General features: G+C 36.5%; 2 protein-coding genes across 2 annotated transcripts; both read right to left on the reverse strand.

The window, feature by feature from the left end:
* Nucleotides 1-6,576: 6,576 nt before the first annotated feature.
* LOC103427807 (probable F-box protein At4g22030) lies at nucleotides 6,577-8,059 on the reverse strand. Its single transcript, XM_070821580.1, has one exon. It carries the CDS (start codon nucleotides 7,970-7,972, stop codon nucleotides 6,716-6,718), a length of 1,257 nt encoding a protein of 418 aa, XP_070677681.1. The 5' UTR covers nucleotides 7,973-8,059; the 3' UTR covers nucleotides 6,577-6,715.
* Nucleotides 8,060-15,165: 7,106 nt separating this feature from the next.
* LOC103434590 (probable F-box protein At4g22030) lies at nucleotides 15,166-16,653 on the reverse strand. Its single transcript, XM_008372948.4, has one exon. The coding sequence runs from the start codon at nucleotides 16,566-16,568 to the stop codon at nucleotides 15,300-15,302; it is 1,269 nt and encodes a 422-aa protein (XP_008371170.2). The 5' UTR covers nucleotides 16,569-16,653; the 3' UTR covers nucleotides 15,166-15,299.
* Between the last annotated feature and the right edge of the window lie 3,119 nt (nucleotides 16,654-19,772).

Raw genomic sequence — 19,772 nt, forward strand, 5'->3', positions numbered from 1 at the left:
TAAAATGATATACTGTTTCTCGTATTTATAGTGTTTTACATGTTGATTAATTAACAAAAATATAAAAGGAGTAAACCAAAACATTACATGTGTTCACCGCTAATAATGTATAGTGATTAGAGGATACGTTTACTTGCGTTGTACTCTATTTAACAATTTGGTTTGATAATCTAAAGTCCAACTTACAAGTTTTTGACTTCTAAATTGAAGTGGTCTTTCTGTCTCTATTCACCTGCATGGTATTTTTATGGAACCTACTCTACAATATGTTTTAATGAATTGTACCGTCTATCTTTTAGAATATCATCCACAGATTATTTTTTGAACAAAATAGACAAATTCAAAATTATTAAGACATTCATTTGTAGTGAAGAAAGTTGACGAACTAATTTCTATAAAGAAATCCTAAACCTAGCAGTCATGTGGTCACATGATTTCAGATTTGAGTGATTTTTGGTAGACTTGATCTTTGAGGGAAAATTTAAAAGATAGACGGTTCAGATATAGTGGTCATGTGGTCACATGTTTTGTGGGGCAAACTTTGTAATATATTTTTGGTACGAACTGGCATTTCATTGAAATATTCAACTAGGCTGAAAACAACTTTATTTTGTTCAACTACTAAACTCAGAACTCCCTCTCTCAACAAGGACATAAAATTTTGTTTTCAATAAATACTAATTAAGCACAAACCGCAGTTGTTTAATGCTAAACAAAACTTAATTCGACGAAAGAAACAAATTGTAGTGTGAAAAATTTGAGTGCTAACACTAAATTTTCTATGTTACATCATTGTACAAAGAATCAAATGAATTGCTAGATTCTACAAGTAACTAAAAAAATCAAAGAATTTTTCCTTTTGTTATGTTTGTACAAAATCTGATGAACTAATTGTTAATGTAAGAAGATTGAGAAAGATAGCTAGGGTTTCAAGAACTAGAAAGAAAGAGAGATCGAAGAAGAAGAGTGAGAGAGAATCTTAGAGAAAGAAGTATTGCATTAATCTGTTATGCTTTTATTTCTTACTGTAGAAGCTATTACGTTGATGTATATATAGAGAACCAAATCTCTAGCTAACTAACTAACCTAGGTCTACAATCTTATGACAAGTGGCATGATCCTAACCATTCTTTATACTCTTACATCCCCCCGCAAACTCATGTCTTGGAGGAACCAAGCATGAGATTGAAGTAATGAGAGCGAAATAGAGGAGCATTGAGACCTTTAGTGAGTATATCTGCAAATTGTTCCCGAGATGAAACAAACTGAACCAGTAGTGTATTCTTAGCAACTCGTTCACGGACAAAGTGCACATCGATCTCAATATGCTTTGTCCGTTGATGTTGAACAGGGTTGAACGACAATGCAATGACATAAAGATTATCATAGAAAAGCATAGGAGCATCATGAGGTTTAACATGCATGAACTGTAACAATTGCTGAATCCAGTCAAGCTCAGCAACTGTGGTTGACATAGCTCTATACTCAGCCTCTATAGATGACCTGGAAACCATGTTTTGCTTCATGGAGGACCACGAAATAGGGCCATTGCCCAAAAAGACAACCATGCCAGTAGTTGACCGGACAATCATTAGGGTCCCCAGCCCAGTCTGCATCATTAAAAGCATTTAATGACAAAACACCCCGAGTATAAGAAATACTAACTGATAAGATACCCTTGATATATGGTAGAATACGTTTCACTGCTGTGAAATGAGACACCATTGAAGACTGCAGAAATTGGCAAACTTGATGAACTGAGAAAGCAATATCAGGCCGAGTGAAAGTGAGATACTGTAAAGCTCCAATGATGCTTCTATATACTGTTGGATTGTTGTATGGAATACCATCATCCTTTAATAGTCTATTGTAGGGAAGACATTGAGTGTCACATGCCTTGCAATCCATTATTTCAACCTTCTCCAATAAATCTTGGATATACTTTGACTGTGACAAGAATAAACCTTGATCAATTTTGGTAATCTGAATCCCCAGAAAGTAATGCAGCTCTCCCAAGTCCTTGATATTGAATTCAGTTGTCAAAGATTGAATGACCTGCCGAATAGCGAAAGTAGCTCCCAAAGATAATAATATCATCCACATAAAGTAATAGGATGACAATATTACTTCCAACAATTTTAACAAACAAGGAAGAATCATAATATGTAGACTAAAATCCCAGAGATTGAAGAAAACTTGTGAACCTCTCATTCTAGGTTCGGGGAACCTGTTTTAATCCATATAAGGACTTGTGAAGTCTGCAAACTAGCTCAAGATAAGAATGGTCTTCAAAACTAGGAGGTTGAGCCATGTATACCTCTTCATTTAACACTTCATGCAAGAATGCATTCTTTACATCCAACTGCCTCAAAGGCCAATTAAAGTGTGCTGCCAAAGCTAGAACTAGTCTCACAGTGGTTAGCTTAACCATTGGACTAAAGGTCTCCCCATAATCCAAACCAGGTTCTTGATTAAACCCCTTGGCAACCAAGCGAGCCTTATGTCGAGTAATAGAACCATCGGAGTTCGTTTTGAGTTTGAACACCCATTTGCAACCCACCAAATTCTTGTTACGTGGTAATTGAACTAAACTCCATGTGTGTTGATGCTAAAATGCATCCAGCTCTTCTTTCATAACATTCAACCAAACTGGGGCTTTCAAAGCAGACTTATAGGTAGCAGGTTCCACTTGAGCTAAATCAACACCACTAGAATCATGGAGCTTATTGAGCAATAATATTTTTTTTTTATTATACCATCTTTACTTCTGGTTTGCATAGGATGTAGATTAAGTGGTGCTATAGGCAATATGTAACATCCCACATCGACCAACGGAGATGGGGTGATGTATCTTATATGTACATGTTCCTCTTCCTATAGCACGAGACATTTTGGGAACTCACTGGCTTCGAATTTCATCAGAACTTCGAAGTAATCCCAAGATGGGTGACCCACTGGGAAGTTGCTTGTGAGTTCCCAGAAACAAAACTGTGAGGGAATGGTAAGCCCAAAGCGGACAATATTGTGTTACGACGGAGTTTGGACTAGGATGTAACAGAATGGTATCAGAGCCACTCTGCCTTGTGGTGCGAGTGTACCGACGAGGATGTCAGGCCCCTAAGGGGGGTGGATTGTAACATCCCACATCGACCAGTGGAGAGGGGGTGATATGCCTTATATGTACATGCTCCCCTCTCTATAGCACGAGGTCTTTTGGGAATTCACTGACTTCGGATTTCATCAGAACTTCGAAGTTAATCGAGTTTAGACGAGAGCAATCCCAAGATGGGTAACCCACTGGGAAGTTGCTCGTGAGTTCCCAGAAACAAAACCGTGAGGGAATGGTAAGTCCAAAGCGGACAATATCGTGCTACGGTGGAGTCAGAACTGGGATGCGACACAATACCACTTGAAGGAGATTAGAACAAAACTCAGGATCCACATTGAGTAATTGTGAAGAACTTGCAGGTGCAGTAAGGGACGGAGATGCAACATTCTTTGGTGATGACAGTGTACTAGGGGATGGTACTAATACAGAAGAAGAAGTTATGTATGAAGGAGACAGTGGAACTGATGATGAAAAGATGACACCATTTGATGACATAGATAATGATGTTGAGAATGTAATTGGAGGCTGAACTAAGATGTTATTCATATCAGGTACATGATATAAAGGTAAAGACTAAGGGAAAGATACCTGGACAGGTGTGGATGTAGGTTTCACAGTCAAATGAGGATATGGGAATCTAGACTCATTAAAGACAACATGTCGAGATATATAAATTCTACCCGTTAAGACATCAAAACATATAAAACCCTTGTACTTTGAGCCATACCCAAGGAAAACACATTATGTGGTTTTAGGTTGTAACTTTGTTTTGATATAAGGTCTCAATAATGGAAAACAAAAACAACCAAAGACTCGAAGGTGAACAATTCTTCAAGATAGGAGTAGGCATACGATTTATAAGAAACACTGTTACTTGACAATCAAAAGACCAGAAATGATAGGGTAATTTTGCAGATTGTAAAAATGTGACAGTGGTTTCAATAATGTGCATGTGTTTCCTTTCAGCCAAACCGTTTTGTTCTGGGGTATGTGGGCAAGACTTATGATGTGTAATGCCTTTACTATGAAGGAAAGATTGAAGTTTAGCACTGTTATACTCTCCACCACCATCAGTTTGTAATGTTTGGATAGACACGGAGAATTGAGTTTGTACAAAAGAATAAAAAACAACAAAGGTTTCAAAGAAGTCCGACTTGTTGAAAAGGGGAAACAACCAACAATATCGAGTGCACTCATCAATAAGAGGCACATAGTATTTATAGCCATAAATGGAATTACATGGAGAAGGACCCCAAAGGTCATTGTGTACAGTTGCAAAAGGAATTACAGATTTATGATCACTAGACTGAAAAGGCAGTTTAGTAAACTTGCCCTCTAAGCAACCATGACACATCAATGGGACATCATCCTTTGTACAAGAAATGGAAGACTTATGTAGCATTATTTTGGCTATGTTATTAGTAGGACGACTTAACCTACTATGCCAGAGATTAGAACTAACAATCTGACCAAGAAATGCAGAAGCTTTAGGAGTGCCTGGACTGTGTAATAAGTGATGATGGACGGGTGAAGAGATAGGATAGAGTCCATTACTGTATAGTCCTTTGTATAATATCCTCCATGTGGCATTGTCCTGAATCTAGAAACAATAAGCATCAAATATTAATCAACAGTTGTTATCAAGACAAATTTTGTGAACTGATAACAAGTTGCTTGAAAGTCTAAGCACATAGAGAACATAATTGAGTTTTATTGGATGTACATGTGTTTGAATAATGGAGCTACCAATGTGAGATATTTGCAAACCTTCACCATTTTGCACAGTTTCATTTGTGGGACAAGGAAAAGCCAATGACAAGTTACTAAGGTCTGCTGTTATATGATTTGTAGCACCTGAGTCAGTAATCCAAATATGTGGTTGATGATGAGATGTGAAAGCTGGGGATGATTGAGAAGTGATTGTGTGCATAGCTTGCTTATGAGACTGAGGTGAAAATGTTGGTGTAGAATGAGCATATACAGTCGTATTTGATGTAGAATGATGTGGACCACCAAAATTAGGCCATTTGTCATTAAAGAAGCAATACCAGGTAGTGTGATTTGTTTTATCGTGGATGTTACAACCTTGCCTATCCATTTGTTTTGAGTTACAGAATGGAGTCGTGTGACCAAATGTATTACACAGTTGACAAGGAACATGTGGTGTGGTATGAGGACCAAAGTACTATGGTGGAGACGGACCAAGAACACCAGGGTTTGAATTAGGAAAAGTAGTGTGAAACTGTTGTCAAGGATTAGGATTAGGATAATTATACCCTTGATGAAATTTGCCTTTGCCCTTCTTGTTGGTAAAAGATCGATACCCTCCTGAAGAACCAGAATAACCATTATTGAAACCATTAGTGTGGCCTGAGAAACCAAGACCTGAACCTCCAGATCGAGGTTGAGCTGTGGGAGATTGAGGACTAGAATTGTTAGCAATCATGGCAGTAAGAATCTGTGAGTTCACATTGCTATCAACAATCAGCTCCTCAGCAAGCAATTGTACCCTAAATTCCTTGAGAGAAATAACATTTTCACAACCCCTTATAACACTGCGGAAGGTATTATATTGAGGAGGTAAGCCATTGAGGGCAAGTATAACAATATCCTCATCTGCAAAAGTGACCCCAGCAGCAGACAAATAATCCCTAGCTTCCTTAATATGTTGCAGATATTGAGACACCGAATCCGAACCCTTTCGAATAGTCTGAAGATTCAACTTAAGTTGAAATATACTAGTCTGAGAGACAACCGAAAATTGTTCCTTTAATCGAGTCCACAGATCACAGGCACTGGTGCTACCAATAGCACATGAAATTGCTACTGGAGACAAAGTAGCAGTGATCAACTGCATAAAGCACGATTGTGCATCTTCCAAACAATATAGTCTTCATTCTCAGATTGAGAATAACAATTTGCAGCAGCAAGACCAGAACTATCAGAATTAGCAGAACCAGTAACATATCGAGGGGACAAACACGTGATCCATCAACAAAACCCAAGATTCCATGGCCCTCAAGTAATAATTGCATTTGAAATTGCCAACTCAAGTAATTAGAATCATCAAGCTTCACATTCACAGATGTAGAGATTGTAGAAATAAGACCAATGATCGGAGATTGTAAAATTTGTAATTGCGATGCAGTCACCATAGTTGTAGTAGCGAAATGAAAAGATTTATAACAGAGGAAAAATTACAAACACCTGGAGTGCACAAGAAGATCACGAATGGCAGAAATCCTAGAAGTTGCAGACAAAGAAGAATACCAGATTGGAGAATTACAGACGGAGAAGATGAGCGGAAGAAGCTAGAGGATCGGAGATTGCAACGTGAGTATCAATGGCAAGTGATACCATGTTAATGTAAGAAGATTGAGAAAGATAGCTAGGGTTTCAAGAACTAGAGAGAAAGAGAGATCGAAGAAGAAGAGTGAGAGAGAATCTTAGAGAGAGAAGTATTGCATTAATCTATTATGCTTTCATTTCTTACTATTACATTGATGTATATATAGAGAACCAAGTCTCTAGCTAACTAACTAATTTAGGCCTACAATCTTATGACAAGTGGCATGATCCTAACCATTCTTTATACTCTTACACTAATTAGAAAAGCTTGCAACCGAATTCGTCTATGGGTTCTCCGTTCGAACGATACAAAGCTGATTTCGATGCAAGTTCTCTGAGCTGCTCCAAGCTTCTTCCCAACTGCATTGCAACTTTCATTTCAAAAACCACCCCATTTTCTCTCTTCTCCCAGTCTTGTTCTCCAAGTGTTGCTTCAATTGAATCCTCCAACTTGTTGAAGAAGCCGGCGCAGTTCCTATTCATCTCAAACACCATCCCTACTTGCCCGCCATGCTGAAAAGCATTCACTACGCTAGCCAAAGAGCCTGCAGCCACTGTTGCAACCGCGGCAGTGGCTGATCCATGGCCTACAAAAGCGGATCCAACAGCCGCGATCCCAGTAAGCACAGGGCCCGAAACTGCCAAAATCTTGTTGGTCTTTAATACTACCAAGCTTCCTAATCTCTCATAGTTTTCAAGGTCCTTGTTCTTCACAACTTGAATAATTTCTCTCATTTCGCTTTCAAGTTCTTCACTCCATCCATTCACATTATTTCCCATCTGGGATTTCGGTTTCCTTGGATTTTGAGATTGAACAACATTTCTAGGCCACCAAACAGCCGGCTCCAATTTTTTGGGGAATTTTTCGAGCATTGCACCAAGCAACGGAAGTGGGTAAGCTTTGTCAAGTGCCAAAATCTTCTCCATTGTCTCCTTCACATCTTTCTCAGTAGGATCACGAAGAGCAAACACCGTCTCAATTTCTCTCTGGAGCTGCCTGAACAACCTCGTAGCATTGCGCTGCTCCTCGGCGAGCTGCGAAGGCTGGATCTTGTTCATGATAAGCAGCATTCCGGTAGCTGCGGAAAACAAAATAGCCGATGAAATGTTCAATGCCAAAACGGACGTTCCAGCAGCTGCATTAACTCCGGCCATTAGGGAAGCGGAGAGAGTGATCATGTTGATAGAGCTAAGTAAGAGTGCGTTCCAGTTATTGCGCTGCTCGCCGATGTTTGCGTGCATCTCCACTCTGTCCGCCACCGCCTCTAAGAGCGCGTAGAGCTGAGTTGTGGAAGCTGTAGGAGCTGCTGCTGCAGAGTGATTGTTGTTATACAAATCGGTGTTTTCGTGTTTCAGAACTTGTTCCTTCAACTGGAGGCCTTCGAGGACGGGCTTCGTGGTTTGTTTCAGGTCAGCGAAGCGGACTCTTGGGAGCTTGCGGACATGAATTCTGTTTGAGGAAGAACAACGTGAGGGAGAAGAGAAGAGAAGAGATGAAGTTTGGAGGGAAGCCATTTGATTGGTTGGGGTGCTGTGTTTTGTTAAGAGTGTTGAGAGCAGAAGATCTCAGGTGGGTTTTCAGTTTGGAGGAGTAGGAGGAGAGGAGAGAGTTGGGAATGGAAGAAGATGGTGGGATGTGGTGGGTATTTATATGCAGGAGAGCTGAAAACTGAAAAGGGAAGAAGGGGTCAGATTTGGAAATATTGACTGGACTTGGTTTATTGGCTGACCTGATGCTGCAGCGTGACCCATTCCCTTTTTTTTTAATTTTCCTCCTCAATATTTGGTCCACTATTTTGCATGGCCTTCACTCGTTCTCTCTCCCGTCCCCATGCACACATGTATAGTATTAGCATGGGTAAGAATTGTTCGAAATTTAGACCATGCGTAAAACGGGAGTCTTGTGCACTGGATACGACATTTTTAACGTGAGTATCCTATTTTGTTTAAAATTGTATTAGGAAGGAACTAAGTTTCTTTTTAGAATTTAGAGCGGAAATCTGAGAAGTACAATTGGAAAAATGAAAGAAAGTTTATTTTCCTATCCCACATAGAATAGGAAACTTAACAAGAAGTAGGCATGTAAACCACCCCCTATACTTATAAATAGGGCGCGGCAAGGCTAGAAATAAGAGAGAGAAAAGCCTGAGATAGCCGAGAGAATAGGGATTAGTGTAGGGTTTGCAAAAGTATTGTATGCTTTATTATTAATCAAAGAATCCATGATTCATGTACTAAGAGAAATCACAGCTGGATGTAGGTAAAAATTATGTCTAACCAGTATAAATTTTGTGTATTTCAAGTTATTCTCTAATTTGCTAAATTTAGTCTATTGCCAGATACATCAATAAACAAGATCCAGAGGAGAGTCAAAATTATAATAAAAATTTCATATAACATACATTACACGACAGCCCTAATGTGGATACATCTAAAACAATACGATTTGTTGATGCACAAAATCAATGAGGACTTTGGTACAACAGAAAGTGTTAAGTTTGTGACCTTCGCTAGATTGCTTCGGTCACTAGTGTGGATAAGTATGCAAATGGATAGAGACAGGGAAGCAAACACAAGATGTACGTGGTTCACCCAAATTGGCTACATCCATGGAGTAGAGGAGTTCTCATTAATTGTGAAGGGTTTACACAAGTACATAGGTTCAAGCTCTCCTTTAGTGAGTACTAGTGAATGATTTAGTACAAATGACATTAGGAAATATTGTGAGAGAATAATCTCTATTTATAGAAGAGAGTTTCTAGTTTCGTTCTGACATTGACACGTGTCGTGTTGTGATTGGCTTCTGACGTTGACACGTGTCGCGCTATGATTGGCTTCTGATGTCGACACGTGTCGCACTGTGATTGGCCTCCTAGTTGGAGGGAAACTCTTCTGGGTCCTTGACGGTATAATGTTGACCAGTGCTCAGTAGTTTCGGGATTGGTCAAGTATGGTACAAACACAATTAACACTGCACAATCAACATTACCTTAGTAAAATGCTTAACTATCAAAATGCACCATCAAGTATTTCAAAAGTATGGCTACATCCTCTCCTTTTGCAACTGTATCACTTTTCCCCTCTAAACTTTCAATTTGTAATTCACATTACCATAGTTCATCAACTCCGTGTGTTAACTAATTATTATTTTTATTATTAATATGAGATACTCAATATATCATCAAAATGCCATTCATATTAATAATATCATGCCATATCGGGGAGCAAAAGTTATTCGCTAATTGACGAACTTTGCAAACTGGTGTTATGTGAGATACAAAATGATATTAGATAAAGTGATACAGTTGCAAAAATATATGGTAAAGAGATACGTTCATGATAGTTTAGGAGGCATTTTGATAATTGAATATTTAGTAAAATGATATACCGTTTTTCGTCTTTATAGTGTTTTACGTGTTGATTAATTAACAAAAATATAAAGGGAACATTACCTGTGTTCACCGCTAATGTATAGTGATTAAAATATACGTTTACTTGCGTTGTACTCTATTTAACAATTTGGTTTGATAATATCTAAAGTCCAACTTACAAGTTTTTGACCTCCAAATTGAAGTGGTCTTTCTGTCTCTATTCACCTGCATGGTATTTTTGTGGGGCATACTCTACAATATGTTTTAACGAGTTGTATTGTCTATCTTTTAGAACATCATCCATAGATCATTCTTGGAACAAAATAAACAAATTCAAAATTATTAAGACATTCATTTGTAGTGAAGAAAACTGACGAACTAATTTCTATAAAGAAATCCTAAACCCAGTGGTCAGGTGGTCACATGATTTCAGATTTGAGTAATTTTTGGTAGACTTGATATTTGAGGGAAAACTTAAAAGATATACGGTTCAAATTGTTGAAATATATTACAAAGTTTGCCCTACAAAACATATGTGGGACAAACTTCATAATATAATTTTGATACGAAATGGCATTTCGTTGAAATATTCAACTAGGCTGCAAACAACTTTATTTTGTTCAACTACTAAACTCAGAACTCCCTCTCTCAACAAGGACATAAATTTTTTTTTTCAATAATACTCATTAAGCACAAACCACAGTTGTTTTAACGCTAAACAAAGCTTAACTCGATGAAAGAAACAAATTATAGTGTGAAAATTTTGAGTGCTAACACAAATTTTTTTTATGTTACATCGTTGTACAAAGAATCAAATGAATTGCTAGACTCTACAAGTAACTAAAAGAATAAAAAGAAGAGGGTGGGATGTGGTGGGTATTTATATGCAGGAGAGCTGAAAACTGAAAAGGGAAGAAGGGGTCAGATTTGGAAATATCGACTGGACTTGGTTTATTGGCTGACCTGATGCTGCAGCGACCCATTCCCTTTTTTTTTTATTTTCCTCTTCAATATTTGGTCCACTATTTTGCATGGCCTTCACTCGTTCTCTCTCTCTCGTCCCCATGCACACATGAATGGTATTAGCATGGGTAAGAATTGTTCGAAAATTTGCTCGTCAACGTTAACATCCTATTTTGTTTAAAATTATAGTAGGAAAGAATTAAGTTTCTTTTTACAATTTAGAGTGGGAACCCGAGAAGTACAATTGGAAAAGAAAAGAAAGTGTATTTTCATATCCCGCATAGAATAGGAAACTTAACAAGAGTAGGCATGTAAACCACATCCTACACTTACAAATAGGGTGCGGCAAGGCTAGAAACAAGAGAGCGAAAAGCCCGAGATAGCCGAGAGAAGAGGGATTAGTTTAGGATTTGCAAAAGTATTGTATGCTTTATTAATAAGGAAGCCATAATTTCTGTACTAAGAGAAATCACACCTGGAAGTATGCAAAAGTTTTGCCTAATCCGCATAAATCTTGTGTATTTCAAGTTATTATCTAATTTGCTAAATTTAGTCTATTGCCGGATACATCAAAAAACAAAATCAAGAAGAGAGTAAAAATTATAACAAAAATTTCATACAACATACATTACACGACTGAAAACTTATAATAATATAAACCTTGATGTGGACACGACTAAAACAATACGATTAACACTGCTCAATCAACATTACCTTAGTAAAATGCTTAATTAACTATCAAAATGCACCATCAAGTATTTCAAAAGTATGGCTTCATCTTCTCCTTTTGCAACTGTATCACTTTTCCCCTCTAAACTTTCAATTTGTAATTCACATTACCGTAGTTCATCAACTCCGTGTGTTAACTAATTAACTAATTTTATTAATATGAGATACTCAATATATCATCAAAATGTCATTCATATTATTAATATCATGCCATATTGTGGAGACGAAGTTATTTGTTAATTGACGAATTTTGCAAACTGGTGTTATGTGTTATTCAAAATGATATTAGATTAAGTGATACAGTTGCAAAAACATATAGTAAAGAGATACTTTCGTGATAGTTTAGGAGGCATTTTGATAACTAAATATTTAGTAAAATGATATACCGTACGTTTCTCTTTTTTATAGTGTTTTACATGTTGATTAATTAACACAAATATAAAAGGATTAAACCAAAACATTACATGTGTTCACCGCTAATGTATACTGTAAAGTGATTAGAGGATACGTTTACTTGCGTTGTACTCTATTTAATAACTTGGTTTAACAATCTAAAGTCCAACTTACAAGTTTTTGACCACTAAATTGAAGTGGTCTTTCTGTCTCTATTCACCTGCATGGTATTTTTATGAGGCCTACTCTATAATATGTTTTAACGATTTGTATCGTCTATCTTTTAGAACATCATCCATAAATCATTCTTGGAACAAAATAAACAAATTCAAAACCATTAAGATATTCATTTGTAGTGAAGAAAATTGACGAACTAATTTCTATAAAGAAATCCTAAACCCAGCGGCAGAGCCGGTCCTGAGAATTTGTGGGCCCTAGGCGAACCTTCGAATTGAGGCCCTAATGTTCTATGATCCCCTGTTCTTTATACATTGATATGTATAAAAGATATTCACTAAATACATAAAAAAATTATTTCCACATCAAATATCATTAAAATTAATATCAAAAGAAGAGAAATATACAAATATCACACGTCTCATGTTTTTAGACGCAAATGTACTATATGTTTGTAGTCAAGAGTCTAAGATGGTAAGTGAAGAACAATAAAACTTGATGATCAAGAGAGTAAAGAACAAGAAAACTTGATTGACAAGTATAATAATTTCAACAACGCCAATTGTTTGTCTTTGTTTTTTTCTAAAATCAACATCACCCTAACGAATCGAATATTAAAATAATCCATTGAATACAAAATTAATAAAAAGCAACATATAAATTCATAGTTTTGATTACCTTAAAGTATAATCTTCAAGACCATGTGATTGTTGATTTAAACATTCGATATAAATGGAGAGTATGGAAAGTTGAAAGAAAAAAAGATTGCAAGGGGACTTGAGTAAATTGGGAGTTGGACAGATGGATTAAGAGTAAATTTGAAAAACAAGAATAAACTAGTGACTAAAAAGGTAGCTCCATGTTTCGAACTCAACACCGCAAAAAAAAAAAAGGAAGCCGAAGATTTCCGCTACACCAACAAATAAATTATGATATTTTTTGCTTTTTCTGTATTTACATGTTAATTGCAGAATATATAAAAAATTGGGGGCCCCTCCGAAGTGGGGGCCCTAGGCGGGCGCCTACTTGGGCTACCCTCAGGGCTGGTCATGCCCAACGGTTATGTCGTCACATGATTTTATATTTGAGTGATTTTTGGCAAACTTGATCTTTAAGGAAAGACTTAAAAGGTAGACGGTTCATATCGTTGAAATATATTACAAAGTTTACCTCACAAAATATATGTCAAAAGTTGTGTAAATACAATGGTATCACGAATTTGTCCCTTTTTATAAATACCTTATTCTTTCTCGTCGTTATGTTTTTATTTATCTATAATTATTGTGCTTTTTTAGACCCAATTTGCTATCATTTTCAAGACTCATTTTCCGGAGCGTGATCTTTTAAGTAATATTACATTAATATATCACAATTATTGACAAAAAAAAAATGTCACATTCGACTAAACAAAACATTGTCAATATTATTTAAAGAAGAAGTTTAAGGAAAGGGATCCTCTCTAGATCCCTTCTACCTAATCATCCTCATCAAATAATTTGGGCCCTTGAAATTTGATCAAACGGCTAAAGTCATTATAATTTTTAGAGTGTGCCTCTGTTTTTAACCGTTAGATCAAATTTTAAGGACCTGAATTATTTGATGAGAAGGATTAAGTGGAAGGGATCCGGAGAGGATCCCTTTCCGAAGTTTAACGACCAAATATACAAATTTATAAATTATAATAGCTCAAATGTTTTCAAAAATTTCGTCCACCATTGCATTTGACTCACTCTCACAAATGCAATATTTAAAAAACTGACAACTCTTTGTTTTGGTCAATTTTATCAATTTACTTGCAATTTGATGAGGTCTCTCTTCATCACTTGTTTTTTTCTCGGTTAATTTTAATAATCTACTTGCAATTTGATGAGGTCTCCCAACTACTAGTTTTCAAACCTCAAAGTATCAGATTCTAAGTTTCTAAATGCAATCCTCCTCCTTCTGTTTTTCTTTAATTATTGAGAAAATTAGAGCAATGGTCTTGAATTTTGGCCCACTTGGAGCTTTGATTCCTAAAGTAAAAATCTATAAGTATTGATTTTTAAACTTGTTATAATGTGAAATAATGATCATTTTGGCTAACTCCGTTAGATTCTTTATTCAAAATAAAGGGCTTAAAGGGGAAAAAATGGATAAAGTTCTAAAGGAGTTTGCCAAAAGAATCATTACTCCACATTATACAATTCAAGGACCAATATTCACGAATTTTTAGTTCACGGACCAAAGTTCCAATTGAGTTAAAATTTATAGATAATTGCTACAATTATCTCTTAATTATTATTTTTGTTAAAACTTGCACTACTTACGTTTCGTTCACCTAAAGTTGTGGCTTAACTTAGCGTTTCATGCTTCGAGTTCATTAACTTATGAATGTCTTTTATCTACAAATTACAATACAATATAATATGGATATATGGAAGTAAATTATTAAAATTATAATAGGAAAAAATATTCATAGATACATCTCAATTTTTAATTTGTATATAAAAATTGAAATTGAGTATTTTCCTTAATCCGTTGTTCCTTAACCCATTTTGCTATCATTTCCAAGTCACCTAATTTGTTCATCAAAGATTATTGCGATGCACGTTTTCATTGTTTTTTTTTTATTATGAATAAAAACGAATTTTTAGTAATTATTTAAGTTTTTTCTTAACCTGTTTTTGCTATCATTTTTAATAAAAAAATTATAAGCGGTGGACTACTGTGATAGTTATGGTCTTTCTCTTCAATTCATTGTGTCTCAAGTTAAACCTTTCTCCCTCTCTTTAGAGTAAAAATATTGTTTGTATTAAAAGTTTGATAATTGTTTTCATTATCTTTTTAATACAAGCGTTGTTCTACACTAATGTATACTTAGAGGGATTATTTTGAGTATCTTTATTTTTGTAGAAATAAATAAAGATTTTTATTTTTCTAATTTGGACCAAAATTAACTACTAAACTCAGAACTCCCTCTCTCAACGAGGACATAAAATTTTGTTTTCAATAATACTCATTAAGCACAAACCGCAGTTGTTTTAACGCTAAACAAAGCTTAATTCAATAAAAGAAACAAATTATAATGTGAAAATTTTGAGTGCTAACACTAAATTTTTTATGTTACATCGTTGTACAAAGAATCAAATGAATTGCTAGATTCTACAAGTAACTAAAAGAATCAAGGAATTTTTCCTTTTGTTATGTTTGTACAAAATCTGATGAACTAATTAGAAAAGCTTGCAACCGAATTCGTCTATGGGTTCTCCGTTCGAACGATACAAAGCTGATTTCGATGCAAGTTCTCTGAGCTGCTCCAAGCTTCTTCCCAACTGCATTGCAACCTTCATTTCAAAAACCACCCCATTTTCTCTCTTCTCCCAGTCTCGTTCTCCAAGTGTTGCTTCAATTGAATCCTCCAACTTGTTGAAGAAGCCAGCGCAGTTCCTGTACATCTCAAACACCATCCCTACTTGCCCGCCATGCTGAAAAGCATTCACTGTGCTAGCCAAAGAGCCTGCAGCCACTGCTGCAACCGTGGCAATGACTGATCCATGGCCTACAAAAGCGGATCCAACAGCCGCGATCGCAGTAAGCACAGGGCCCGAAACTGCCAAAATCTTGTTGGTCTTTAATGCCAAGCTTCCTAATCTCTCATAGTCCTCAATGTCCTTGTTCTTCACAACTTGAATAATTTCTCCCATTTCGCTTTCAAGTTCTTCACTCCATCCATTCACATTATTTCCCATCTGGGATTTCGGTTTCCTTGGATTTTGAGATTGAACAACATTTCTAGGCCACCAAACAGCCGGCTCAAATTTTTTGGGGAATTTTTCGAGCATGGCACCGAGCAACGGAAGTGGGTAAGCTTTGTCAAGGGCCAAAACCTTCTCCATTGTCTCCTTCACATCTTTCTCAGTAGGATCACGAAGAGCAAACACCGTCTCAATTTCGCTCTGGAGCTTCCTGAACAACCTCGTAGCATTGCGCTGCTCCTCGGCGAGCTGCGAAGGCTGGATCTTGTTCATGATAAGCAGCATTCCGGTAGCTGCGGAAAACAAAATAGCCGATGAAATGTTCAATGCCAAAACGGAAGTTCCAGCGGCTGCATTAACTCCGGCCATTAGGGAAGCGGAGAGAGTGATCATGTTGATAGAGCTAAGTAAGAGTGCGTTCCAGTTATTGCGCTGCTCGCCGATGTTTGCGTGCATCTCCACTCTGTCCGCCACCGCCTCTAAGAGCGCGTAGAGCTGAGTTGTGGAAGCTGTAGGAGCTGCTGCTGCAGAGTGATTGTTGTTATACAAATCGGTGTTTTCGTGTTTCAGAACTTGTTCCTTCAACTGGAGGCCTTCGAGGACGAGCTTCGTGGTTTGTTTCGGGTCAGCGAAGCGGACTCTTGGGAACTTGCGGACATGAATGGCGGCATTTATGGTTCTGTTTGAGGAAGAACAACGTGAGGGAGAAGAGAAGAGAAGAGATGAAGTTTGGAGGGAAGCCATTTGATTGGTTGGGGTGCTGTGTTTTGTTAAGAGTGTTGAGACCAGAGGATCTCAGATGAGTTTTCAGTTTGGAGGAGGAGGTGGAGAGGAGAGTGTTGGGAATGGAAGAAGAGGGTGGGATTTGGTGGGTATTTATATGCAGGAGGAGAGCTGAAAACTGAAAAGGGCAGAATGGGTCAGATTTGGAAATATTGACTGGACTTGGTTTATTGGCTGACCTGATGCTGCAGCGTGACCCATTCCCTATTTTTTTAAGTTCCTCTTCAATATTTGGTCCACTATTTAGCATTGCCTTCACTCGTTCTCTCTCTCGTCCCCATGCAGACATGTATAGTGCGTTTGTTATACCGAACTATCTCAAACTGAATTAGCTTCAGGGACTAAACTAGATTGGTTTAGACTAGACTAAGCTAGACTAAGTTAGTGAAGCGTTTGATGCAGTGTCAGACTAAAAAGTAAGATAATTAATTAACTATAATATTATATTATTTATTGTATATCTAATATTATATTATAATTTTATTTATTTTATTATTTTATGAAATCATCTACCTCTCTCCAATGGCCAATATTTTTTTATTTCTAGAATTATCTCTCACAAAACCTATTTTCCTCCGCCACTATCCCTCTCCCCTCTCCCCTCTCCCCTCTCCCCTCTCCCAGTTTCACCATTTTTGTCTAGAATATCTATCTATCTCTCTCTAACAAATTCTAGAAGGCACGACAATTCAAAGATTTCGGTTTTGGTCGAATTGGGGTTTGGGTTCTTGGTGGGGTTGAACCCAGATGAGAAATGGGCCACTTAGGTGGGTTTTTTCTCGGTGTTCCGGGACAAATTGGATGACGGCTTGGACGGCTGGACTGATTAGGAAGGTTACTTTCTTCATCTTCCTCTTATGGTGTTTGTGCTTGGATGTCGGTGGGTTTTATTTTTGGGTTATACGTCGGATTCCATCGATTTAGAGAGAAAGAAGAGAGAGATAGTTGTTAACTTTGGAGGTGGTTACTGGTTTGGGAGGTGGGTGGCTAAGGGTAATTGCAGACTTACTCTTCTGGGTTGCCTGGGAGATGGGGAAGTCTACAATCGTTGATAAGAGGGACAAAGCAGGAAGGGGCGAAGCGGATTAGCAGCCCGCTCAATATTGGGGGGGTCTCGCTAAGACCAACTAGAGAAGCCTTTAGTCTGGGCGAGTCCCTTCTAGTCTCATTAAAACTAATCTCAGCGCCTAACAAACACGAGATTGGACTAATACTTAGTCCAGTCCAGTCTAGTGAAAGCCAGTGAAGGCAAACAAATGCACCCGTATAGTATTAGCAGGGATAAGAATAGTTCGAAATTTAGCTCGTCAACGTTAGTGTCCTATTTTGTTTAAAATTGTATTAGGAAAGAATTAGCTTTCTTTTTACAATTTAGAGCGGAAATCTGAGAAGTACAATTAGAAAAAGCTTAGAAAATGTATTTTTCTATCCCACATAGAATAGGAAACTTCACAAGAAGTAGGCATGTAAATCACACTCTATACTTATAAATAGGGTGCGGCAAGGCTAGAAATAAAAGAGAGAAAAACCCAAGACAGCCAAGAAAAGAGGGATTAGTGTAGGGTTTGCAAAAGTACTGTATGATCAAAGAAGCCGTGATTCATGTATTAAGAGAAATCACAGCTAAACGTAGGCAAAAGTTCTATCTAATTAGTATAAATCTTGCGTATTTGAAATTATTCTCTAATTTGCTAAGTTTATTTTATTGCCGAATACATCAAAGAACAGGATCCAGAGGAGAGTCAAAATTATAACAAAAATTTCATACAACATACATTACACGACAACCCTAATGTGGACACAACTAAAACAATACGATTAACACTGCTCAATCAACATTACCTTAGTAAAATGCTTAACTATCAAAATGCACCCTAATGTGGACACAACTAAAACAATACGATTAACACTGCTCAATCAACATTACCTTAGTAAAATGCTTAACTATCAAAATGCACCATCAAGTATTTCAAAAGTATGGCTTCATCCTCTCCTTTTGCAACTGTATCACTTTTCCCCTCTAAACTTTCAATTTGTAATTCACATTACCGTAGTTCATCAACTCCGTGTGTTAACTAATTAACTAATTTTATTAATATGAGATACTTAATATATCATCAAAATGTCATTCATATTATTAATATCATGTCATATCGTGGAGCAAAAGTTATTCGTTAATTGACGAATTTTGCAAACCGGTGTTATGTGAGATACAAAATGATATTAGATTAAGTGATACAGTTGCGAAAACATATGGTACAGAGATACGTCCGTGATAATTTAGGAGGCATTTTGATAATTAAATATTTAGTAAAATGATATACCGTTTCTCGTCTCTATAGTGTTTTACACGTTGATTAATTAACAAAAATATAAAAGGAGTAAACCAAAACATTACCTGTGTTCACCGCTAATGTATACTGTATAGTGATTAGAGGATACGTTTACTTGCATTGTACTCTATTTAACAATTTGGTTTAATAATCTAAAGTCCAACTTACAAGTTTTTGACCTCTAAATTGAAGTGGTCTTTCTGTCTCTTCTCACCTGCATGGTATTTTTGTGGGGTCTACTCTATAATATGTTTTAACAATCTCTACAATCTATTTTTTAGAACATCATCCATAGATCATTTTTAAAACAAAATGGATAAATTCAAAATTATTAAGACATTCATTTGTAGTGTAGAAAATTGACGCACTAATTTCTATAAAGAAATCCTAAACCCAGTGGTCATGTCGTCACATGATTTCAGATTTGAGTAATTTTGATAGACTTGATCTTTGAGGGGAAACTTAAAGGATAAATGGTTCAGATCGTTGAAATATATTACAAAGTTTGCCCCACAAAACATATGTCAAAAATTATGTAAATAACAATGGTGTCATGGATCCGTCCCTTTCTGTCCCTTTTTTATAAATATCATATTTCTCCGTTTTTTTTTTCTATAATTATTGTGCTTTTTTAGAACCAATTTGCTATCATTTTCAAGACTCACTCTCCGGAGCGTCATCTTTTAAGTAATATTACAATAATATATCACAATTATTTGACAAAAAAAAAAGTCACATTCGACTAAACAAAACATTGTCAATATTATTTAATAAGAAGTTTAACGACCAAATATACAAATTTATAAATTATAATAGCTCAAATGTTTTTCAA

The sequence above is a fragment of the Malus domestica genome, chromosome 05 (assembly GCF_042453785.1).
Source record: "Malus domestica chromosome 05, GDT2T_hap1".
Taxonomy (NCBI): Eukaryota; Viridiplantae; Streptophyta; class Magnoliopsida; order Rosales; family Rosaceae; genus Malus; species Malus domestica.